The 26,262-nt window shown below is 41.0% G+C and overlaps 1 protein-coding gene across 3 annotated transcripts; it reads left to right on the top strand.

The window, feature by feature from the left end:
• Positions 1-50: 50 nt before the first annotated feature.
• On the top strand, positions 51-25,726 carry elapor1 (endosome-lysosome associated apoptosis and autophagy regulator 1). Of its 3 annotated transcripts, XM_061809137.1 has the most exons (23): positions 72-286; positions 3,467-3,587; positions 3,676-3,856; positions 5,251-5,398; positions 5,690-5,770; positions 7,455-7,560; positions 7,951-8,100; positions 8,523-8,611; positions 10,838-11,018; positions 13,453-13,581; positions 13,793-13,883; positions 13,959-14,064; positions 14,149-14,286; positions 14,851-14,929; positions 14,993-15,126; positions 17,278-17,454; positions 17,539-17,689; positions 19,656-19,749; positions 21,180-21,281; positions 22,404-22,530; positions 23,371-23,549; positions 24,903-25,068; positions 25,149-25,726. In XM_061809137.1, exons 1-23 carry the CDS (start codon positions 215-217, stop codon positions 25,233-25,235), a joined length of 2,889 nt encoding a protein of 962 aa, XP_061665121.1. In that variant the 5' UTR covers positions 72-214; the 3' UTR covers positions 25,236-25,726. The 3 variants fall into 3 exon arrangements, with proteins under 3 accessions (XP_061665127.1, XP_061665121.1, XP_061665112.1); XM_061809128.1 differs by having other exon boundaries at positions 14,851-15,126; XM_061809143.1 differs by lacking the exons at positions 3,467-3,587; positions 3,676-3,856 and having other exon boundaries at positions 51-286; positions 14,851-15,126.
• The last annotated feature ends 536 nt before the right edge of the window (positions 25,727-26,262 follow it).

A 26,262-nucleotide genomic window follows, 5' to 3' on the forward strand; every position in this document is an offset into this window, starting at 1 on the left:
GAGGTTGAATAAAGGTACTTACAGCCTTAACCTGAGTTTTTTTTTTTTTCTTTGACTTCTACTTAAGCACAGAGTACACACTACTTGTGGCGTGAACAATGACTCATCAAGAGTGTTTGTTGAGTGAAGCAGCACCTGAGGGTTCCGGGGGCGGCCTCTTCCTCTTACTCCTCCACCTGCGACTCCATCACTTGGACCCTGACCGCAGGCGGCCATGCACCTCCGACACCTTCTGCTGTGCTTGCTTTTTACGCACGCATCTGCAGATTTACCCATGTGCAAAGAGGTAAGAGTTTTTTGTATTGTTTTGAGATGCCTGGGTGACTTTTCTTTCTTCCTTTTAGGGTTGTCTACGTGCACATAAACTTCTCATTGTGTTGGTTGGTTGTCACGGAATGTGTGAATGCTTCAAAAGTTATTATTGTGATGATTAATGCAAGTTTGTTTAAACTAAAGCATTCTGTCTTGAAAAAGTTGGACACTTTCATACAGCAGTGGTCTGTGGAAAGTATTTGTGTGGGAAATGAATGGATGATTCCACAACAGCTGTTTTATAGAAACGTCTCATTTCATTCCAATTCTTGTTTAACTACTTTTGGATTATTATTTTTTTTTTTTGCTATCCTAAACATTCATGAGATCCAGTAAATGTAAATCTTATCTTTAACTCAGATTGACGATATAACCCATAGTAAATCCATTGATTGTTTGTCTGAATGGCTCATCCTTACTAGTGTTGCCAGTGTGTGCTGGCGCCTGTCCTAGCTGAACTTGGGCAAGACATGGCGTAAACCATCAACTGGTCGCCAGCCGATCACAGCTCCATTATAAACGAATTATTAAATGTTTTAATAAATGCTCATTGGCAATTACATATTCTATATGATGGTCAAATAAGATGTGTCCATTAGTGACATGAAATCAGTGTAGGTTTACTGGAAAACAATTTTGTATTAGAGGCAAACAAAGGTTTTTTTTTTTTTTTGTAGCGCACAACTCATATACAATGCAGTTCAAAATGCTTTTCAGCTACTGTACATAAAATTAGAAGGAAGCTAAAATGACAAAGTACATTAGCTTTATAACAGTGTTCTACCCCAATTTTTCCACAGTATCACTGCTTGTTCACTTTTTAAGATTTCAATTAAAAATACATTAATTTATTATGTGTTATGTATTCTGCCAAAATGCAAAATAATAATAAAACTAGAGTTATAAAGTTTGGAAACTGTTTTGAAGATATCTTGTGTTTTCCATCCATCCATTTTCTTTGCTTCTTATCCTCACGAGGGTCGCGGGGAGTGGTTGAGCCTATCCCAGCTGTCAACGGGCAGGAGGCGGGGTACACCCTGAACTGGTTGCCAGCCAATCGCAGGGCACATAGAGACAAACAGCCGCACTCGCAATCACAGCTAGGGGCAATTTAGAGTGTCCAATTGATGTTGTGTGTTTTTGGGATGTGGGAGGAAACCGGAGTGCCCAGAGAAAACCCACCTAGGCACAGGAAGAACATGCAAACTCCACACAGGCGGGGCCGGGATTGAACTCGGGTCCTCAGAACTGTGAGGCCAACACTTTACCAGCTGAACCACCGTGCTGCCATCTTGTGTTTTTATATCACAAAAACCTGGTGTTTGGAACAGGGGTGTGTAGACATTTTTTTTTTTATCCACCCTTTATGCACTTGAGACATCCATTCATTATCTCAAATCTAGTTTTCTTCTTAGCCTACAATAGTGAATGTCACACTCATGACACAGTGGTGTATCCAACACTCTTCATAGGACTCTGATAAAAGGGTTTCACCCCCACCCCCACCCCTTCCAGTTCTTGTTTCCTTCGTTTTTCCTGCTTTGTCATTGACATGGCTGCTTTGCCATTTGCTCAAGTGACCTTTTAAAGCCTGTGTCCTGTGTCCAATTGGATGCATTTTAACATCAGAACAGGGGCGTGAGGTCTATCTGGTCCCCTAGCAGCCACAGTCTAATGGAAAACCCAAGGTCTTGCCCACTCCTGTTGATGCTGTGTTTCTGTTAACTATTAATCCTGCAAGGCTTAGTCCACCGCATGAGCTTCAGCTCAGTGTATAAACAACAAGATAACAGTCTGGTTTTGCCCTAATGATATTCATGCAGGTGCACTTTGCTGTTTGTCAGTCACCTAACACCTACTGTTAAAGACCCACAGACAAATGGGGTCAGGGTGGGGGAGCCTGCACCTCCTGCCACCAAATGTTGACAAAGGGGTTGGAACACCAAAAGAAAGCAACAGAGTTTGCATCATACACTCCACAAGGAAGATTAAAACATTTGGAACGAGCTCTTGAGCAAATATTAGTCTCACCTAGTATTTGGAAAGGAGGCTGTTCTCATCTTCACAGTTAAAACCGGTTTCTTACTCCTCACTTTTAGGACGACTCCATTAAAATAAATGAATAAATAAAATCATGTGACGATGGATTGAGTAATGGATGATCTGGCCTTAAAAGAAACTCCTGCCTCCTGCCCAATGACAGCTGGGATAGGCTCCCGTGACCTTCGTGAGGATAAGCAGCTCAGAAAAATGGATGGATATACTGTTTGTATATGTGTCGATATTTTTTTTCATGTACTATATGTAACCCGTCGGCTCAGCCGGTAAAGCGTTGGCCTCACAGTTCTGAGGTCCCTGGTTCAATCCCGGACCTGCCTGTGTGGAGTTTGCATGTTCTCTCCGTGCTTGCGTGGGTTTTCTCCGGGTACTCTGGTTTCTTCGCACATTCCAAAAACATGCAACATTAATTGGACACTCTAGGTCTGATTGTGAGTGCGGCTGTTTGTTTCCATGTGCCTGCGATTGGCTGGCAACCAGTTCAGGGTGTACCCTGCCTCCTGCCCACTGACTGCTAGGATAGGCTCCAGCACTCTCCGTGACCCTCGTGAGGATAAGCAGCAAAGAAAATGGATGGATGTATTTATGTGTGCCTTGTTCTTAATAAAAACCTAGGCCTATTATGCTTCTCTACTTCAAAGTTGGTTGTTTTGGTGGTGCTTGGAGTGGTAAGAATTTCTTTAGGTGCTACTTGGTGTAAATAGACTTTGAAACCATTATTGTAATTAATTGTGAATATTTTTAGGGGATATAGCCAATTCTGAATATTTTTAGGGGTGGTGACAAGTTGCTTATGTTTTCTCATCATTCACAGCAGACTTTGGTCCTGATTAAGGGTTAAATTTATTTCTAATATTTTGGTGAAAGTTGATGCAAGTTATTGGTGGAGGGAAAATGTTAGCAAATCCCAGAAAGAGAGAGCAAACACAGTTTTAAATAATGTAATTGTCATATTCGATTTGAAAATGATAAATCTTATTTTTTGATGAATTGGATATTTTATTTTAGAGCCATGTTTTGCCATGAAACTGAGAAATTTCCTAGTGTGAATGTCCCACCTGTTTGACTACCCCCCAACCCCTCCCACCCCGCACAGTCAGATTATCACTTTGAGTACACCGAGTGTGATGTGCTGGGCTCTCGCTGGCGAGTGGCCATTCCCAACAAGGCCCAAACCTGCAGCGGCCTCCCAGATCCGGTCAAAGGCACCCAGTGCAGTAAGTGTCCTGCTCTGGTGTTCGGTTTAAACGAGAACATCCAATATACAGATGCAAAGTAGATGGTCATTTTTATTTCCTTTCATAGCTTTCTCTTGCAATGAGGGCGAGTTCCTGGACATGCAGACTCAGCTGTGCCAGAAGTGCGCGGCGGGGACCCACTCTTTGGGCTCTGGCGTGGCCTTCGATGAGTGGGACCGCCTGCCCACTGGCTTCATCACACTTGGCATCAACCCCAATGGCTGGGATGTCCACTCAGACTGCTCCAAGTTAGTACCCCCCCATTGGAGATTTACACCCTTAAATTTGTGCACCCCACCCCAAAAATATCCATCCAATTTTCTACACGACATTTGTTGAATCTTTGTAAAAGAACTCTCCCAGTGAGTACCAACAGAAGCAATTCGATATTTCCCAAATTTGGTATTGAAATCCATCCATCCATTTTCTGAGCCACTTATCCTCACGAGGGCTGCGGGAGTGCTGGAGCCTATCCCAGTTGTCAACGGGTAGGAAGCAGGGTACACCCTGAACTGGTTGCCAGCCACTCGCAGGGCACATAGAGACAAACAGCCACACTCACAATCACACCTCGGGTAAATTTAAAGTGTCCAATTGATGTATGTTTTGGGGATGTGGGAGGATACCAGAGTGCCCAGAGAAAGCCCATGTAGGGTAAATTATTAATAAAATGCCTTGGTGATGTCGCTGAAATATGTCCTGAAAACAAAAGTCTGAAACAAATGGTATCAGACCTTCAACTGTCCCGCCACACTGTTGAACGGAGACTATCGGACATTTGCAGGGCTACTGATTCCCAGTTGCACTCAGACCTCCAATTGTGCGTATTTTAGTGTTGGATTAGATGAGAGTTGTGAATTCCAGACAAGACTTGGTTGAACTGGAAGATTGTCTGTGTAAGAAATAGCAGACAATATTTATATATTTTTAATGTGGTTTTGGTACTCTGTAAGAGTTGATTTTTCCTATGCTGTTGATGTGTCACATTTAGTATAAATCTGGCTGAGCAAAGGAATGTGTGTGAGGATGGATTGATGTTCATGTGTATGATGTAGCTGTATGATGGAGTTCTTTGCCGTAACACAGTGAAAAATGTGGCTCTTAATCTCTGACTGGTTGGGCATCTGTGCGCTAGAGATATCAATTTACTAAATCATGATATACAGTATTTGACATATTTACAGTTTATTTCCACATTTCTCAACTGATTCAATCAAACTTTTCAGATCATTTAGGACACGTAGGAAGTAGATTACTTATAGTGCTGTCCAAATCAATTTTAATATCACTCAGAGACAAGCCGAGGAAATGCAAAATACAGTTTAAAATTGGTTTGATGAGTTGAAATCTTTGTGTGATGGAAAGGCAAAAAAAAAAAAAAAACTGAAATGAGGAACGATGTGAATATTTTTTCACAGCACTGTATCACATGACCCAAAATTCCCACATTTTTATTTCACATTTTTCATAATAAAATTAACATTTTAATTGTAATCTCCTCCTTCCACATTTCTCGACTCATTCAATCAAGCCCAGCATTTCAGTTACATGTTAGCTTTTCAGCATTCTCTTGCAATTTCTACAGATACCGTTCTCTAGTCATGTTTTCTCCCACCCCCCACCAACCCACCTTTGTCTCCAGCTCAACTTGGACACCGATGGGCGATTACATCGCCTCGAACACGGATGAGTGCACGGCCACGCTGTCGTATTCTGTGGACCTGAAGAAACCAGGACACGTGTCCTTTGACTACTCATATTCCGACACCAGCATCTACTTTGAGTTTTTTGTAAGTTAATCATGGTTTAAAGTACTTCAATGTGATGCTGGCAATCCAGCATATGAAGACACGTGAAACAATTTATTTAAACATTATATACTGAGAGAAAGAAAGAGCAATGCATAAAACAAAAATATTGCACAGACTCTCCAAAACTCAACAGTTCATTAGGTTACAGTAGAGTAGTTACACCTATGCAATACTTTTAAACACACACGCACACACACAACTACACACAAACCCCATTTTGGACAAGGCAGTGTTCAAGGAGTTCTTCAATACAGTTTTTCTTCGTTGCAGGTCCAAAACGACCAGTGTCAGTCCACTGACTCGACCAACCGCTGGATGAAGATATCTGAGAATGAATGGAGCCAGCATGAGGTTTGGACTCTTTGCCCTGGGTACATTTACTGTAGTACAGTGAATCAGGGGTGGGCAAGGATTTGATTTTTAAAATGAACAGATGGGCCAGCCAAATATCATTGCTGTTAGCCGGAATCTTTGCCTCTCCGAAATGTATAATTTTCAGGAAAGAATAATTCAGAATTCTCAACTGTTCACAATGACACTTGACATACGAGGAATACCATCGACCCTTTGCGGTTATGTCATTGTTTCCTTTCGGCTTGTCTCGTTAGGGGTCGCCACAGCGTGTCATCTTTTTCCATCTCGTGCATCTTCCTCTCTAACACCCACTGTCCTCATGTCCTCCCTCACAACATCCATCAACCTTTTATTTGATCTTCCTCTCGCTCTTTTGCTTGGCACCTCCATCCTCAGCACCCTTCTCCCAATATACTTAGTCTCTCGCCTCTGGACATGTCCAAACCATCGAAGTCTGCTCTCTCTAACCTTGTCTCCAAAACATCCGACTTTGGCTGTCCCTCTAATGAGCTCGTTTCTAATCCTATCCAACCTGCTCACTCTGAGTGAGAACCTCAGCATCTTCAATTCTGCCACTTCCAGTTCTGCTTCCTGTTGTCTCTTCAGTGCCACCGTCTCTAATCCATACATCATGGCTGGCCTCACCACGGTTTTATAAACCTTGCCCTTAATCCTAGGTGAGACTGTTCTGTCACATAGTTATGTCATCGTTTATGTGCTAGAAAACTTGGCGGCTTGCTATTAGAGCTGATCTCCAACGGGGATGTTTTTAAGGACTTGTAACTTTATTTTTAATCAAGTTAAAATCAATTAAAGCCTCTACTCTAAATAGATGACTGACCTCCATCTTCATAAATTCAATGATTTTCACTTTGACAAAAAACAACTTCCATGTTATTAAAAACATCTCCACGGCAGACCAACTCTGATAGCAAGCGGCCGTATTGTCAACAGCGCACCTTCTGAGGAGTTTAGCTAGGAAAAAGTCAATGTAGGAGATGTAGGCTTGGATGGAAAAAGATAACACACTGTGGCGACCTCTCTTGGGACAAGCCGAAAGGAAAAGAAGAAGAATGAGTCTTGTATCGTGACCGATGCCATACCTCCTTGTCACCACATTTTGCATGTACGTGGCTACTGACTGTAGTGTCAATAATTTGTTGCAGTTGAGATTATCTACAATCCACAATATCTCACTTATACTACTAGGGTGCACAATGTCACAACATTCAATAGTGTATGTAGGACATATTAACAGAATTATTATTTACAGAAACTCAACATTTTTAAATCAATGTATGCATAAATAATCAAATATATATGAAATGGTTTTCAAATGTGGATCATCAATATGTTTTTATACCACATGATAATATGATAAATTCATGGTCTAGTGATGGGCACGACAGTTCTTTTTAGTCTACTGAATCATTTGAATCAGTTCTGTCGTGGAAATCATGGCTACAATGCGGCCTGAGACAGAAAAGAGTTTGGCAAATGCTCAGTGGGCTGGATGAAAGAAAGGAGTTGGATCTATCTGTCTTGTCGTCCGTTTTTTCCCCATCACTGTTCCATATGGTGTCCGTATATGAATGACGTTTTCCCCAGAAAGGCATTGGATGAATCCAAGTTATTGCTGTTATGGAGATGATGATGTATTATTTGATGCTGATTTCTGCAGGTCCAGCTAAACAAAGGCAATAATGTTCTGTTCTGGAGAACCACCGCCTACACTCTGCAGGGACGGGGTGACAAGGCCGTGTTGTTGCGAAATATCGCCATCTCGGGTAGGTCGTCTCCTCGCTCACTCACTCGAGCCGCAGTTGCTAGTTCAAGACCTTTCAGAACCTTGAGGAGACAAAGGACATGTTTTACATTGGAAAATTTAGTGGCAGACCACCAAACAGAAATGTCTAAAAAAGTGTATGGGTCATTCCAGAATTGTAGGACAATTAGACATTTAGACATTGGCATTTTTGAAAAATCTCTTCTTTATTTGATAAATATACTTTTGCACTCTTTTGGAAGAGCATTTATCTGATCTGGTTGTTACCATACACTGTACTTTGTTTGTAGTGATCATCTACAAAAAAAATATCCAAAATACATAACTTATCATAGCACAGCGGTTGGTACGTGTCAATATCCATCATGTGTACTTGCTGCTTTCCCTCCAGGTGTGGCCTACACATCCGAGTGTTTTCGCTGCAAGCCTGGAACCCACAGCGCTAAGCCGGGATCTGCTCGCTGCACCCCTTGCCCTGCTGATACATACTCCAACAAGGGGGCCACTGTTTGCCGGCGGTGTGACCCTGATAAATACGCAGGTAGACTCCAAGATGTCAACTTATTTTACAGCAGGGGTTCTCGAACTTTTTGGGGTTCATGCCATACACACAAACATTTCTTCTATGTGACGCTGCAGTGACTTTGGAATCTTTTCAAATAGGGGTGGGTCCACGCCATTGTAGGAGTGAACGCAGCCGAATTCATTTACCGCCAATCAGAGCGTCTCTTCTTGTTCCCTTTAAATGTGGCACATTCACGGTATTGCATATGTGGAAGAGGACCGTGCGTAATCGTGGCGCACAATCAAATATGACTTAATGTGCAATATGACCTTGCAATTGGTAAACGGAATGTAATAATAGTGCTTCTCCGTTGTATTTATAAAAAATGATCCTAAATTGCTTGTTGGCTGTGTGGTTAATGTTGATGTGAGCGGCATATCCCTTTGACCTTTTTGCAGAGGTATCCTCTGGAAGCTGTAAAGTAAGACCGGCATGCACAGACGCAGACTACTTCTACACGCACACTCCCTGTGACGCTCACGGAAAGGTATGCTCATCATTCACCAACTTTTCTCTCTGAGGGCCACTTACAGGAAAAAAAGGGATTTCAAAGCTTCTTGGGTTCAAATAGAGACTCCATTCATCCTTGTGTGGAGTTTGCGTGTTCTCTCTGTGCTTGTGTGAATTATTCTAAAAGTATGTTTCTTAGGTTACCTGAAGACTCTACACCTAGGGACAGATGTGAGTGTAAATGGTTGTTGTCTCACCCACAACCGTAATGAGGATAGGGGCAATAGAAAATGAATGGATGGATGGATCATTTAAAATTAAATGATTAAATCATTAATTAACCCATTCATGGGCAGCGTCCCATTTTTGGGACATCATGATTTTCACGCATTATATCCTTCAGTATATCCACATATTTAAGTGTTTTAATCTGATTCTGATTCCGGTTTTTGGGATGATCTCCAAAGAAAATCCAAGTACCCTCTTGCAGGCAGCGTCCCATTTTTGGGACGAGATTATAAATTAGTAAAGTTATCATATAATTTAACCATAAATGAAAAAGAAACGTTATTTCCTTGATTGTGGCCTGTTAGAAAACTTTTATCTCAATAAGTCAAAAAATTGCCGCCCTGCCCATGCATGGGTTAATAAATCCATCCATCCATCCATCCATCCATTTTCTTAGCCGCTTATCCTCACGAGGGTCGCGGAAGTGCTGGATCGTATCCCAGCTTTTAACTGGCAGGTGGGAGAGTACACCCTGAACTGGTTGCCAACCAATTGCAGGGCACATGGAGAGAGACAACAGTTGCACTCACAATCACATCTAGGGGCAATTTAGTGTCTCCAATTAATGCATGTTTTTGGGATGTCAGAGGAAACCGGAGTGCCCGGAGAAAACCCACACAGGCACGGGGAAAACATACAAACTCCACGCAGGGGAGGCTGGGATTTTAACCCCGGTCCTCAGAATTCTTAGGCCGATGCTCTACAGCTCTGCCACCGTGCCACAACTTAATGAATGTTTTGCATAAAAGCCAGAATGATATACTTTAAAAAATTATTTTCTGGAGCATAAGGGTAGATGCAACTAGAGCACAGGTGTCACACTCAAGGACCGGGGGCCAGATCCGGCCCGCCGCATGATTTTATGTGGCCCGTGGAGGCAAATCAAGTGTATCAACTTCCATGATTTTTGTTAAAATCTGTACCAAAATTTCAAATTGTCATGCCATAAATGATAACGTTGAGGTATTACAAGCATTTTTGTGTTACCAAACAACAACAGTTTGAAAACCCATTACCTTTGATTTCTAATTCCAAAACTAGTTTATAAATTTCACGTGTAAATATGATGAGGTAGTTTAAGATTTTTAGGGTTCTCACAGTCATAATGGCCCGCTGAGGGAAACCCAAAGTAAAATATGGCTCCTGACAAAAATGAGTTTGACACCCCTGCACTAGCGGCATGAGACTGAAATCCCTGGCAAATGGCATGTTGCCCTTTATTGAGGAGGACTCCATTACTCCCAAAGGTAGTTTTTTAGCGCATCTCCAGTATTGTACTTGGTGTAACTGTGTGAGAAGGCAGGTTAGATCTGCTTTGGTAATTAGGTGGACCGGCGTACCCCTACCTCATTTAAAAGTGGGAGGTCTGCGCTAGTGTCGGCATCGTCATAGCAGACTTCAATCCTGTCCAATTGAAGCAGGTTCTTGCTTTAACAGCGGCGCAGTGCTCACGTATGGAGACAACTCTAACAAATGTGGACAAGGACGCAGCGATCCGTGCATGACTGGCATGCTGAACTTTAGCGGGAATCCTTATAGAATACTGATTGAGCTGATGGAAACCGTTGATGACTAAGATATCTCCACAAACCTCATTTACCCATAGATTTCCTTATCGAGTTTATCACTCAACTGTGGATGGATAGTTGTAGAGACAGATGCATGGCGAATAGATGGATAGATAGTTGGATGGATAACAGACAGACACATACAGTAAATGGATCAGAGATTAGATTCGAGAGAGATGAATGCTCTGGCATTTAGTGGGATTCCATTGTCTGTTCATATCTACACCCCTATATCTTGCCCAAAGTCAGTTGGAATAGGTTCCAGCTCACCCTACCCCACGTGATCCAAATGAGGCCAATCTATAGTAGATTGATGACGTCACAGCACATTAATTTCTTTAAGTTTGCTAGGCTGAACATTTTGGTTAGTATGTACTGTATGTATGCACATATTTAATGTGCTTCAGACGCAGTTGATGTACAAATGGATTGAGCCGAAAATCTGCAGCGAAACCGCCAAGAGTTCTGTAAAGCTGCCCGCATCAGGAGAGAAGCAAACGTGTCCGCCGTGCAACCCAGGGTTTTTTGTGAGCAACGCCTCGGACGCCTGCCAACCCTGCCCTGAGAATTTCTTCTCAAATGGAACAGGTAGACATTCCTCTTGACCTTCTATTATAAACTGAACTATATAGCGCTAAGCAGGGATATCAAGCATACGACACAATCACAATCAGGCCGGCAGTATAAATTTAAAAGTAAAGAAAAAGGCATTGTGGTGGCATGGATTGAGCATAGGGCAAAAGATGCCAGATGCCAACCAAGGGGCTGCCGTTGCATTCGCTCGAAACCTTCATGGATATTTTGACCAATATTCTTCACATACAACACCAAAAATAATACATTAGTACAGTAAATTAGCAAATGATCACTGGTATAAAATCGCAATCATCGTATAACTTTGAGTTCGAAACTACAGTGCTGGCAGCAATACACACGGTTGGGCACGGTTGGTTGTGGTGGGCTAATAGCTAAAGTAAATGCTAACCCTCTGCAGAATGCCACTCCTATGCATCTACCTTTCCGACATTTGTTCACTGAACAATAAAATAGAATTAGTTTACAAATGGAATTAACATAAAAAACACACCAAGGCCAGCATGAGCACGCATCCATTAATTACTGATGGACGTACTCATTCCCCTGCCACAAATTCAAATGTCTTTCAATAAACATTAACAAAAAATATCACCAATTCTTGTCTTGTTTAAAATAAAAAAAAGCATGACTATTTGAGTTATATTTGAATATCTTATTATTTACCAAGGTAAGAGGTTATATGCGCTGTACCTTTTTCAGGAAGCGCTTGAGGTAATGTTTATGTAACTTTTGATACCGTTAGCAAGCTGACTTTTTTTTTCAATGTGGTTATGATAATGGTCACACCCAACATCAAAAGTGCTTGGGTACTGCACCCAAATGGTCACATGATTTTCTTCAATTTCATTGTTCCACTTATTCCTTTCCCTTCATCATGGTGCACTCGACTAAAACTTGACTGCGGCGATCAAGGGAAGCCAGGCACCATTGTAGGATGTAATCCTACTGGTTGGTTGATCGTAGTGTCCTACCGACACCGAGTCATCCCTTTTTAAAGTTTTTCATGACACACCCCTGGATAATGACTCAGGGATTGTTTGTCTCGTGCTGCATGATCTGAGTGCAGCATTTGATTACTGTGGATTACAGTATCCTTCTCTCTCATTGTCAGCATCTGTTGGGGATTACCGTAGTGGCAGTGTTTTTGAGTGGTTGTCTAAGTCTTGGTTGTTTGGAGTTCCACTTTCCCCCAGTGTCTTATGGGGTTTTCGTAAGGCTCTGTTTTGGAGGCCCTGGTGTTTACTTTATATCTTCTGTCACTGGGTTCGATCCTGAGAAAGCGTAGAATTTCTTTTAATGATCATGCAGCCCACTAACGAAAAAGGATGCATTCTCTTTCAAGCCACAAGCCTGACTTCCGGTGCATTTTGGCATCCATATTAACATGACTTTGTTTATAAATCTTTAAATGGTCTTGCCCCACCTTACCTCTCTGAGCTGCTACGTCACTACAGTGCAGTACATTAACTCAAGTTAGCCGACAACGCGTTCCTGGTGGTCATGAGGACGAAACGGAGGCTCAGAGTGGATAGAGCGTTTTCCTTTGCCAATCCATCTCACTGTCCATCTTTAAAACTTGTCTTGAACCATTTTTTTTAAATCTTTGGGTTTCGACGCAGCATGAAACTGAACTGTTCTTATGTTTTGTTGTTTTTAACATTGCTATTAATCTGTTTAAATTTTTTTTTGTTCTGTTCATTAAATTCATTAGAGTGGTGTCGTCACATTACACAGAAGATATCCCTAAAAATCACCCAAGAATTTTAATTTTGGCATTATATCATAGGGTTATCTCACACCAAATCATTGATCATAGATTATGTCACACTACAAGGAGTTGGGCCCGATCTGGACAATCACTCGCAATAACAAATAGGGTCGGTAACGGGACAAAAATGTTGTCTACTGATACCATGAAATACCAGATGAATATGTTTCTTGCCCACGCTTGTATCTTTTATCAGGAAAATTAACGGAACAGTGGAACATCTTTTCCTGTAAAAAAAAAAAACTGGAACAGATTAAATTTCATTGCATCCCCATTGAAATACCAATAAAGGCTATTGCAGACGGTGTTTGCACTTCCCACCCACCGTTGTATTGTCCTTCCACTGCAAGAAAACTAATACCAATTGTCAACTGGATGTTGTGAAGTTTGCTGTCACCATCGAGCGGCGAGAATCTGAAGCGCATGCCTCTTTTTTTTTTTTTGCCCCTATTTTAGACAAAAAAGTCGGCCAAGCGGTAGCTCGTATAGCAAAACAACTCACAATTTGAACCACTCTTATCTAAAGGTGCTGTAGAGTAGTTCAAAAATTACAGAGGGGCCTCAGACTGCTTTTCATGGTTTCTACAACACAGACGATAATGTTTATTGCATTATACTGTATTACATGCAGCGTTATTCTGTTCTGTTCTATTGCAGTCTGTGAAAAGTGCCCTGTTGGCACAGAAGCTGTGATGGGTTTGGAGTACAAGTGGTGGAACACAATGCCGAGCAACATGAAAAGTTCTGTCCTGCGGACAGATTTGGACAACTCTGTGCGCCGCACTGGTAATAAGAACCACACTGTCAGTGTCATTTTTAAATGTACAGGATTTTTTCCGTTTTAAGTAAGATTTCATCGTTATGAATTATCATACAAATCTAAGTAGAAACTAAGTATAATATAAATTCAATGAAAACAATAGATTAAGATCAAGGGATTAGGAGCCGGACAATATCAGATTTTTTTTTCTTCCTGTGCCCTTTGCCATCATGACAGCATGGGAGGTGGCCGGTGAGTACGTGTACACCACCCCCAGTGATCGTGACACAGACTACCTCACCCTGACACTCACAGTTGCAGGATACAGGTGAAATATTCAGCAGGATGGCATCGCGTCAGGTATCTCTCAATGGTGTTGTTTCACGCCATCTCATTTTTGTAGAATGCCAAGGTCTCTGCTAAAAAACAGAAAGCAGAGTGAATTGTCTCGCATCAGCTTCATCTTTGAAACCGTGTGTTCGTCAGACTGTACCTTGTTTTTCATGGCGGTAAGATGTCCCACGTGGATCGCAGAGCGCCGTCAAAATGGATCGATGGACGTTTTCCAAATTGACGTTTGCCTTTCTCGTCAGGGTTTTAATCGGTGGAACAACAACGAGGTGGAGCTGTGGAAGGGAAGCAACAGGAAGCAGTCGTACTCGTACTTGATTCAGAGCAACACCACTGTCAGCTTCATCTGGACTTTCCAAAGAACAGACAACTCCACAACGGTCAGGAACTTATGCATTACTTTCTCAACCTTACAAGGCAGGGTTTAGAAACTGGCCTGTGCACTAAAAAATGAGTTAGTGGTAGGAAATGATGATTTCCTAGGGTCTACTCACTTTCACTCTGCTGGGAAGATATCTTTAGAAATGTAGTTGAGTACAATTACAATTTATCCAATAGTCATGTAACACTTTCAATTAGTTTGTAAAAGTAACAACAAATTACATGTGATTACATTTTGTTTACTTATCTTAATTTTGAATGAATGCATCAACGGGACCCTTGAAGGTTTCCGTTAGAGAATATAATTGCAGTACAAACATTTTGTAATTGAAGTACATTACCTGGTTTCATGTAAATTAGTTACTCACCAACATTTCTCTGACTACTTCTACCACTATCTCAACCCAACTGGTCTAGCCAAATGGTTGCCTCACTGTCATTTTTTTTTCCCCTAGTGGGAGTTTTTCTTGCCTCCATTGTCTCCCCCCCAAATTACATGTGTAGGGTCTTTGGACGTTAATTAGTGCTAAAGAAATAAAATGAAATTGAATTGTCTTCCTCAGGAGAGGAGGTTCAGTGCTGATGTTGCAAAGATCTTTTCCATCCACATCACCAACGTCCTGGGAGGCGTCGCCTCGAAATGTCAGCAGTGCGCCCTCGCATCTCGCCGCGGCGACAGCTCAGCCTGTGTGCCCTGCCCGCTAGGTCATCGGTTGGTCAGCGAGAAAGGAGCCGAGGGAACATGCCAACGCTGCCCGCCAAACTCCATCATCGTGCCCGAGTGGCCTGCCGGAGAGCCGGCCTGTGTTTCCTGTGGCCCGAACACAAAGACCAACCAGGTACAGGTTCTCCTTTCTCTCTGTCCTCTTGTAAACAAAGTGCTGGTTCGACTTTATCATCAAACCTTGATGAACTGCACAGGCAAGGATTCACAGTACCATCTGACATTGATCAATACATTGTTTTTCTATCGTGCTGAAGAGGTGCACAGGTGAGCTGAAGCCTATGCTGGCTGACTTCTGGCGAGAGGCAGGATACACCGTCCAGTTCTCACCAGTAATATCATAGCACATAACAACAAGCAATACACTGATCGCAGGACCCATATAGAAAACAGACGGGTTTCCAGTTAGTGGGAGGGGATGTATAGACAAACAATGGAGTGGTCACCTCTTGCCAGCCATTGTCACAGAACATACAGACAAGCGCAGTATTCACACTCCCAGCTCTCAGTTCCCCTCTGTTCATCCCTGAACTAATAGACATTTTATTATTTTCAAGTTCAAAGGCCCTTGGAAATGTCAAGTAAATGTTATGTGCAATTCAAGCCCTTGTCGTTTGTATTTTCATAGTATCGAAATCCTTACTGCATTTGCATTTTTTCACACATTCACAACTGGAATAAGTACAGACCCCCAATTCCAATCAAGTTGTAATGTTGTGTAAAGTATAAATAAAAACAGAATACAATGATTTGCTAATCCTTTTCAACCTATATTCAATTGAATACATTACACCAGGGGTGTCAAACTCGCGGGCCACATTGTAGTTTGGGTTTCCCTCAGAGGGCCGTTATGACTGTGGAACAAAAACATTTAATCATCTCATCATATTTTAATCATCAATTTATGAACTAGTTTTCGAATCAGAAATCAAGGCTAATGTGTTTTTCAACTATTCACATTTGGTAACACAAAAATGGAATATCTCAACTTTATCATTTGTGATATTTGACAATTTAAAATTTTGGTACAGATTTTTACAAGAATCATAGAAATTGATACTTTATATTTGGCTTCAGGGGCCACATAAAATCATGTGGCCAGCCAGATCTGGCCCCCGGGCCTTGAGTTTAACACCTGTGCATTACACAAACAGGCTTTTTAATGTTCAAAGTCATGAATGTTAGTTTTTTGTAACTACAGTTTTCTTTCATTTAGAATTTGTTACCGCCACCATGTTCCCAAAAAACTGGGACTGGGCCAACAAAAGACAAAATAAACCTTTTTGGAAGATTCCACAGGTTAACAGGTTAATTATAGATAGGTAAGTGTAATAACTGGATATTAAACGAGCATACCCAAACAGTTCAGTTCTTCACAAGTAAAGGATAGAAAGGTGTTCACCACTTTTTGAACAAGTGCTTGAGTAAATAGTCCAAAAGTTTCAAAACAAATGTTTCTCACCATACAATTAATTGCAAGGAATTTAGGGTTTTTGTCGTCTGTCGTCCACAATATCATCAAAAGATTCAGTGTAGCATGAATCATTTATTCAATGAACGGACTTAATTTGTTGTAAAATCCCAAAAGGGACCGCCAGCACTATCACAGACTATACGCCACCATTAAAAGTGAAAGTCATATACAGGTTTAGTGAATTTTGAAGTGGAAAATATGACAACAGAGACCCCAGACTGTTGAGCACGTGAAATTGTACATCAAACTAGAATGGGAAAGAACTCCACCTACAAAGCTTCCACGATTAGTGTCCTCAGTCCCCACATGTAATTGAATATATGTTCATTTGCTTTTTTTGCTAATCATTGCATTATGATTTTACGTTTACGTTTTACACAAGTCCCTAATTTCCTTCAAATTGGGATTTGTATTTCAATTTTTTTTTTAACTTGTCTCATTTTATTTCATGTTCTTATTCTATTGATATCGCACAGGTTTTGATCATTATTGGCTAATTTGGGATCTTGGGCATGAAATGTATGTTGTTGTAAATGTATGTATGTTGGTTAAAGTGCTTTAATTCTAGAATGATGTTAACTGGATACTAGTCCAGGGTGTACCCCGCCTCTCACCTCCAGTCAGCTGGGGTAAACCTCATCTCCCTTGATGATCCAAATGAGGACAAGAGCATTACAAAATGAATGGGATGGACTCCAAATTGTTAACATGTGGCACATTGCAATTTGAAGGTAGTACTGTTGTAAATATTGTCATTTCGTATGTACGGATTTATCTTCCGGTCCTCCCCAGGCCTACACGGCGTGCCTCAGTGATTGTACGGCGAAATTGTGGACAACAAGTGGTGAGGCACTGCATTACGACTTCTCTCCTCTGTCCAACGTCACCTCTTTCCAAAGCGGCCCACGCTTTACCAGCAAAGGCCTGCGCTACTTTCATCATTTCAGCATTGCTCTGTGTGGCAAAGAGGTGAAGTGAGCACCGTGAGCCCCCTCAATGGCCTTTTGACCACACCGTGTCTGTTCCGCTTCATCCGACTTCTTGGTTTGGCAGGACCGAGTGCCGGCGACCTGCGTGGACAACGTGACGGAGCACGGCCGAGTGGTCCAAGGTCACGTGTGCCAGTCCCTTGTGGTTCCGTCTGACATCAGGAGTCAAAATATGGTGGCGTCACAGCCGTTCGTCATTGCCGACGCTCTTATTGGTATGCAATCACATAATGTTTTTTTGTTAATCAAGCTTAATCAAGACACATTGTTCTCTATTTTCATCAATGCTGCATTTACAGTGGGGCACAAATTGCATGATAGATAATGGCAAAAACGTTTTCATCACACTGTATAATAACAGCAGGCATCAAACTCTTTGATCTCGTAGAAAGCAATTCATTTAGGGCCAATTTCTCTCATAATTTTAAGTATGAAAAGGTGTGCAGCTCTACACTTTTCTGGCTGCGCCCAGTTACTATTTTCCCACTATCTATTTATTGACATTTCTGACTCACTCAAACAGATAAACAGGTAGGGACAGAGCCTTGCTGTGAATAGTAAAAAAAATGCAAGTAATTGATATTCCCTCTAAAAAAATGTTTGAAATACCCATCTCACAGGTATCAAACTGAAGGTCCTGGAGACCAGACCCGGCCTGTTGCACTAGTTTATGTGGCCCACTAAAGCAATTAGTGTGCTCACTTCATGTTTCTTGAAAAATTGCTGTGTCCTTATCAAGGTTTTCCTCACTTTGTTGTCAGGGCAATTGTGTAAATGAAATAATACGGTGAAGTGACAATATATTCATGTTTTTTTTTTTTTTATAGTCATCAGGGTCAAACAATGCAGTCACTATGATGTGGCCTTTAACAAAAATGAATTTGACACCCCTGACCAGTATCAATAATTTCAACTGTAAATATGTGTGATTTGAATTTTAAGAAATGCAACTGAAGTGTGCCTGTAGTATTGTAAAAAATACACAAATGCCGCAAAGACTCAATAATTTCTGCTAACAATCCAGCCTAAACGTAACTTCTCCTGGACATACAATACAAAAATGTTAGGAAAGTCAAGATCCATCACTTTAACATATTTCCTAGGAACTAATTAGCACTTTTCTGATTACCAGGGCTTTTGTGGCATCTAAATGAACAAACATAAATACAGTGAAATTATAAATATATAATTGCTGTTGTACACAAGTTGGACAGACAAAAAGACTTTAAATGACATATGAAAGAAGTGGGTTTTGAGTTTCTGTTTGAAAAGGTCCTGCTTTGGGGTGTTACGGATTGCAGCGAGGAAAGAGTTCAAGAGGGTGGGTGCTGCCGCCACTGATGACTCTGGCCCCAAATTTTGCAATGGTGTGTGGCGGGTGGAGAGGAGAACAGTCGGAAAACCTCAGGTCCAGGGATGGCGTGTATAGATGGAGGAAGTCTGGCAGGTACTGGGTGCAAGTGCATGGAGGGATTCATGGGTGAAGAGCATGATCCTGAATGTGATGTGAGACTATTGTGGGAGTGATGTGCTGCTAAGGCTTGGTGGAGTTGAGCATCTTGACACCTGAATTTTGGACATACTGTAGCCTGTTGAGTGTTTTGCTGGCGAGCCCAAGCAGGACTCTGTTGCACTTGTACAGGTGGGTTAACAATTGTGGCATACATGATGTGCTCGGCAATGGAATCCAAGAGTAAATGGCAGAGTCTTGACATATTTTTATTGTAGAAGAAGGACAATTTAGTGATGGCTTTGATATGGGGGTGAAGGGAGAGAGGAGTCCATGATGACGCCCATGTTTCAGACTTCAGTGGGTGGTGAAATAAAATAGCTGTCAATGTCAAAAAAAAAAGGACCGGAAGTTGTGGGAGATGACAAGGATTACTTTGGTTTTATCAGAGTTCAATAGTTTGATATTATAGATCATCCAACGCTTGATTTCCTTCCAGTGTACCTGAAGATTGGTTATTTGATTATTTCCTCAGATTTCATAGAAAGGTAGAGTTGTGTCTCATGGGCATAGTAGTGGTAGTTGACGTTGTTTTTTCTAATAATACTAGCCAAGGGAAACATGAAGACACTAAAGGGTACGGACCCCATTTGGTGAAGCGCTGCATTGTCAAGTGTTTGTAATGAGGGAAGGCCTTTTGCTTATTTTGAAACGCTTCCTCTTTGTTGAAGGTGTAAGTACTGACACGGTCCTGGCTAACATCTCCTCTCCGCCGTGGCTCTTCCCCTCCACCTCTGACCCGCCAGATGTCATATTCTATTACAAGTAAGTCATATCGGCCCCTTTAACACAGACGTTTGACGCCAGGAATTTTCTGGAAGGGAGAAAGTTTTTTGTTTTTTTTTCCACTGCAGATTATTATTTGCTTATGTCACACAATTAGCTAAGGGTTATTAAATGCATTTTTACAGCGAGCCACAAAAAGGGATTTTTCACTAAAAAGCCAAGGAACAATAATTATGGTTTGCCTCAGAGAGCCATATAAATGTACAGGTTTTGTAAATGTTACAACCTCATGAAAATACTTTTTTTTTTTGGTGGGGGAGTGGTATTTTGACCATGTTTCATTTCTTTCAAATGCTCTAAAATGATATTTGTATTTTGAATTATATTGTCAGTAGCTTTTGGAATAAAACAAGTGTTCATTTTACTCAAACGTATACCAATAAACCAAAATTTGAGAAACTGATGATTTTGCAGTAGTTTACATTTTTTTTCAAAAATGTTTAACCATCTCATAAAATTGATATAATGTACACAATTTAATGTAGATTTTTAAATCAGAAATCAAGGAAAATTACTTAATCTATTCTGGAATTATTTTTTTTTAAATGGTTTGGTAACAGGTGCCACGGTGGATAAGATGGTAAAGCGTTGGCCTCACAGTTCTGTGGTCCTGCTTTCAATCCCGGACCCGCCTGTGTGGAGTTTGCAGGTTCTCCCCGTGACTGCGTGGGCTTTCTCCGGACACTCCGGTTTCCTCCCACATCCCAAAAACATGCAACATTATTTGGACACTCTAAATTGCCCCTAGGTGTGATTGTGGGTGTGGTTGTTTGTCTCCATGTGCCCTGCGATTGGCTGACAACCAGTTCAGGGTGTACCCCGCCTCCTGCCCGTTGACAGCTGAGATAGACTCCAGCACTCCCTGCAACCCTTGTGAGAATAAGCGGATAAGAAAATGGATGGATAAATGGGTTTTGTAACAGAAATTTGAAAAGTGAGACAATTTATAAATCTGGCATATAATTTATCAAGAAACATTGAGTACACACCCAGCATGCCACATTAAATGATCTGATGGTCCAGGTCTGGCCCCTGGGCATAATGAGTTTGACACCTGCAAACTCGATGCTTGTCCAATTCTCAGACAGTTCTTTGCCATGCCATGTTGTACTTCGAGTAACCAGTATGAAAAATTTGCTACAATTTTCAATTCTATGTTGCCGCAAAGCTTTTTTTCTTCAGTTGTCCAATGAAAACTACATACAGTGGTACAATATTTACAAAAATGCAAGAGTGTACTTGTTTTTTTTAGATGTTGTATATGGCTTTATTTGAATCCCCATAAATCCTCGTCACCTCAAAGACGCTATAATTATTACTTTGGTATCCCTACAGTGTAGACTTGTTTTTACAGGGTGATGTACGGGTAGGTATTTCAAAACCGCGACTGACTTTGTCCTCTCTTGTAGGTCCGCTGAGACGACCCAGGCTTGTAAAAGAGGCCGCTCGGCCACCATCAGGCTGAGATGCGACCCGGCAATGGGTGCCACAGACCGTATCATGGTACCCAGGTAACGCTCGCTGGAGCCACTTCGATGTAGACCTCAGCAATTATTATCATTAAAATTAATAGATTGAGTTTGTCATTCACAGTGAAAGAAAGTGGAAGTGATTACGTATTTATTTATTGTGGCTTCCATAGTTCAAAGCCCATCCTGACTGACATGCACTGCTTAGACTAACAATCTTTCAACATGGAAAGAAGAGATACCGTATTTGACAGAAGAATTTCACGATTTGTGACAAAGTTCGGTGCCTATTGTCTGTCATATGTCATGTCTATACTATATATTTTTCTCTCTTACGATAACACACTAAAATGGCATTAGATGCTGCCAAAGTTGTGACTAATACGAATGTAGTAATTGGTCTCCTGAAGGATTGTGGCAGTAGTAGTGAACTTTTCTGTATCTTCATGTACTACTGTACATGTATACTTCTAGTGCATTTTTTCACATCATCTGTAATGTCTGTAAATTTAAGTCTTTTAATATCATAATTTGTGTTATGTTTACAGTTTAAACTATGAACATAGGCCGGTGGTTCTCAAACATTACAAACCAAGGACCACCTAAAAAATTAATCAGCTCTCCAAGTACACATCCTTTAACATGCAGTAGCACTGAAGGCTCAAGTGTTCATCAAAAATGAGAGGATTTTATTCTTAGTGTATATTTAATGTCATTGGAATGCACTGTAATATTATACACATTTTTAACAACACTGAGCTTAAATATCAGAAAATAAAAAGTTGACTTAAATTGTTCAATTAAAATGAATGGTATTATACATAAAAGTAAAATAAAATGTGTAAACATGATTAAATGCAATGTTTAATACAACTGAATTCTATTTAAGTAGTGATTTTCTCAGGTAAAACACTGAGAATTACTGATATAGGAAATTATCAGAGAAATTAAGCAAATCCCAAAGGAGGAAAAAAAAACATGGTTTGATCTTGTCAGTTGCTTTTCCTCTAAACAAAGGTGAAAAACATCATTTAAAATTGAAAATCAGATTTTTTTTAAGGGGGAATGGTAGACTTCTATCTTCAGGCCATTTTCCCGTTTTAACTTTGCCGTGCACATGAATACATCTCCAGCAAACCCTCTGGTATGGTTTCTTCTCCACAGTAACTGTTCAGAGGGAACGTGTGATGGCTGCACTTTCCACTTCCTTTGGGAGAGTCAGCACGCATGTCCACTGTGCACCAAACGCAATTACAGGGAGATCGTCAGCGGTTGTGAACAAGGAATACAGGTAGGCAGGGATACAATGACAAGGGCCTCTTGATATTATTTAGCACCATCAGTAGACAGCGAAACAATCAGTACTTTTTTTTCTTTTGTGACTTCAACTTGAATAAATCATCCTCTTGTTGAGCCTTTAATTGGTATGTACAGTATGAACAGTTGTTGCTGACTAAGGCATTTCTTTTATTTGTTTGATTATCTTTACCTGAAAACTTGTTTAAAGTTCACTAACCCCACCAAACATGAATGCTTTGGCATGCTCGAGATCTGCAAATGGCTTTTTGGTCTTTAGTATTCCTTAAGAAACAGCACAGACAGTTGAGTTCATATACAGAGTTGCTTGTGACTAAGTTGCACTCTGCACAGTAGCACTAGGCAAATGTAACAAGCTGTGTGTTGAAGTTCTGCTTTATAGTTGACCATTTCATGGATGGAATTTTATTTTTATTATTTGGTGCATATGGGGGCATGGTGAATGACTGGTTAGCACATCCGCCTCACAGTTCTGAGGACCCAGGTTCAAATCTTAGCCTAGTCTGTTTGCCGTTTGCATGTTCTCCCTGTGCCTGCATAGGTTTTCTCCGTGAACGCCTGTTTCCTCCCACATCCCAAAAACATGCATCGTAGGTTAATTGAAGGCTCTAAATTGTTTGTAGGTGTGAATGTGATTATGAATACTATGTGCCCTGCAATTGGCTGGAAAACAATTCAAGCTGTACCCTGCTTCCTGCCTGCCACCATATTGAGGACAAGTACAATAGAAAATGGACCGATGGACGTGAGATTGGGATGAAGGTAATCGTTGAAAGTATTGTTAATGTGTTATTTTTGTGTTGTCATCTTTTAGAGGACGACGTATGTCTGGCAGCAGCCGGCTCAGTGTCACGGAGGAGAGGCCCTCCCTGCCCCAAAAGTCAGCGCTTGTGTGACATTGGATTTCTGGCTCAAGATCGGTGTTTCCACGGGAACCATCGCCGCCGCTCTTCTCGTCACCCTCATCTGTTACTTTTGGAAGAAGACACGCAAGTGAGACTACGTAAAACGCTCAGAAAGATAGGATTGGATTTTTATTTTGTCACCACGTTCCCCCAATTACACTTGTCACTTAGCAAGGGGTGGCGACCAGTGCAGGGTGGACTCTTTAATAAAACTTAACCTTCAAGTTACATGGAAAATTGTCTTTTTCCTACTAGGTTTACAGGTATACCAACTTTTTTTTTTAATGTAGTAAGAGTGTAACAGTGGCCTGAATGTCCTAAATTCAAAAGTTTGAACAATTGGAATTAAGTGCAAGTATAACCTGTGTTGTCACAGTTACCTTGAAAAAGTAACTCGGTTGCTTTACTGATTACCGTAATTTCCGGCCTACAGAGCATTAGGTACATACATTCGCCGCAGCTGTGTAAAACCCACAAGTGCCCACATTGAAACTCGCATTGAAACATATGTATATTTACAAAGAAAAACAGTACACAGGTGGTTTAACGCTAACGCTAGTGCTGCTGCGCTGACGCTAATGCTAGTGCCACGTTGACGTTAACGCTAGCGCCGCGCTAACAGCCTGGTTGAAAAAAAGAAACATACTGGTAAAAATCCCTGAGACACGGCAATAACACGCTAGCGCACCGCTAACAGGGCCGAACCGGTAAAAGTCACTTCCTGGGCACATATATTCCACAGGTCTCACTCTTACCTTTTACGTTCAAGTGCTCCCTTGCGGCTGTTAGAAGAAATGCACAAATTATCCGCATCACCGCATAAACCGCTGGGTTGAAAGTGTATGAAAATAGTCGCAGTTTATAGGCCGGAAATTACGCTAATATTTCAGTATTTTATAAAACACGTACAAACACATGTTATATTTTTATTTTAAGAATATATGTACTATATCTAGGACTATATCTGTGAGTTCTGGATGCACTGGTTATATTGTTGTCCAGAGATGTCTCCTGGACATCTTCCTGGTGAGAACGCAGGCAATATTTTGAACTTCCGTGACCTGGAGTCATTGCAACTGATCAGTCTCTGCAGTCTTGCCAACGTGTCCGCCAATCCCAATAGAATCTGCATTGCCAACTTAGACAGACGATAAAATAGAGATACATAGAGACTGGAGGTCACAGAAAGGCATAGAAGTGGAGATGCTTGGAAATGTGTCAATCCATTCATGGCTCAATCGCTTGTTTTAAAATGTGTTTTTGTCGGACAGTAATTTGTGCAAAAAGTGCTGAAACATTGAACAGTCTGGAGACGGATTAAGAATTTTACCGAAGGTCCAATCAAATAGGTCTGCGTTTTAGTTTTTTAGTTTCATCGTGAAACAGTTCATTTTGTTAACCAGTGTTAACCAGGATATGTGCTGCTTCTTTTCCACTGCAGGTTGGAGTACAAGTACTCTAAGCTGATGATGAGCTCTGGGGGCAAAGAGTGCGAGCTTCCCACCGCAGACAGCTGCGCAATTATGGAAGGGGAGGACACCGAGGACGACCTGATCCATCTCACCCACAAGTCCTTCTTCGCCAAAATGAAAGGGTATTCGCGTGAGGTTGGTAAAGTCCCCGCACAATGACACTGGCCCACTGGGTGGCTGACATCTTTCGTCTTCATTTTATTTTATTTTTTAAGAGAACATCTGACGGGTTTGATTCGGTGCCTCTGAAGTCGTCATCTTGTCACTTGCAAAGTGAGGAGGGCGATTCTGATGACGCGTGATGCAAAGGTGTGACAGAAGCTGTTGTGGTGAATGCTTTTATCTATGCTCATTGAAGGAGTGTACTCCGTACTTTATATCAAAGGAATGTGCAGCATAATAAATCTATGCAAGGCTAAACATCCCATCGCAAAGATATGTGTGGCCTTAACATCAGGACACCTGGAATGTGGCCTCATGGCTCTTGAGGTTGGAACACAGGACAGTTGTACAAATGGGAACAACACTAATATTAAAACATCATCAAAAGAATAATAAATACAGGGTATAGAATAATAGATATTGTAAAACAAAAAGACCATTCCCATTACAATTATATTGGGAGTTGTGCAAGTTTGCATTTTTTTGTCTATTTGTCCTTTGTCAAATGAGGAACGCTATGTAATGTTATTACTTGACAAAATGTGAAATGGATTTGCTTTACTTTACTAACACAAATGTTGCCGGGTTAATATTGTATAACTGTGAAACCCGTCTTGTTTTCTACAATAAAGTCCTCTCAAGATGGTGTCATGGAAGTTATTTTCTTTATAAACAGGTCAATCTAGAATCAGCGGCATTTTCTGTTCCCTGGATGAAATTTCAAATAATCAATGCACAAAATACAGAAACATACACTTGTCATGAACTAAATTTATAGTGAAAGTTACGTAGTAACTATTTAAATCCCAAATATTTCTTGAGCATCTGTGAATTTTTTTTCTTCTTGTCCTGCTTTCTTGAATAGCCACTTGTGTGTTGAAAAAAAAACATGAAAATTGTTTCAGATAACCTTTTTTTAATATATTTTTTTTTTAGTATTGAGAATCATTTTTATCAAAGACATTTTATTCAGTACTATTATGCTCTGATGTGAACAACGCTGTTACTAAAATCTTTCACTCTTGAGGAGAGAAAAAATATATATCCTAATTAAAGACACAATACACCATGTTTTTGCTACGGCTTTTCCATTAATTTTAATTGAGAAAGTTGACGAGATAAGAGTGATTCAAGTTACGAGCATGGCCACGAAACACGTCAAACCCG

Source organism: Syngnathoides biaculeatus, chromosome 2 (genome assembly GCF_019802595.1).
Source record: "Syngnathoides biaculeatus isolate LvHL_M chromosome 2, ASM1980259v1, whole genome shotgun sequence".
NCBI lineage: Eukaryota > Metazoa > Chordata > Actinopteri > Syngnathiformes > Syngnathidae > Syngnathoides > Syngnathoides biaculeatus.

Coding starts and splice junctions, on each gene's coding strand:
- elapor1 (XM_061809128.1), top strand. CDS start 215: ATGCACCTCCGACACCTTCTGCTGTGCTTGCTTTTTACGCACGCATCT. Junction 14,065..14,148: donor GTACCTTGTTTTTCATGGCG/GTAAGATGTCCC, acceptor CTTTCTCGTCAG/GGTTTTAATCGGTGGAACAA. Junction 14,287..14,850: donor GAACAGACAACTCCACAACG/GTCAGGAACTTA, acceptor TGTCTTCCTCAG/GAGAGGAGGTTCAGTGCTGA.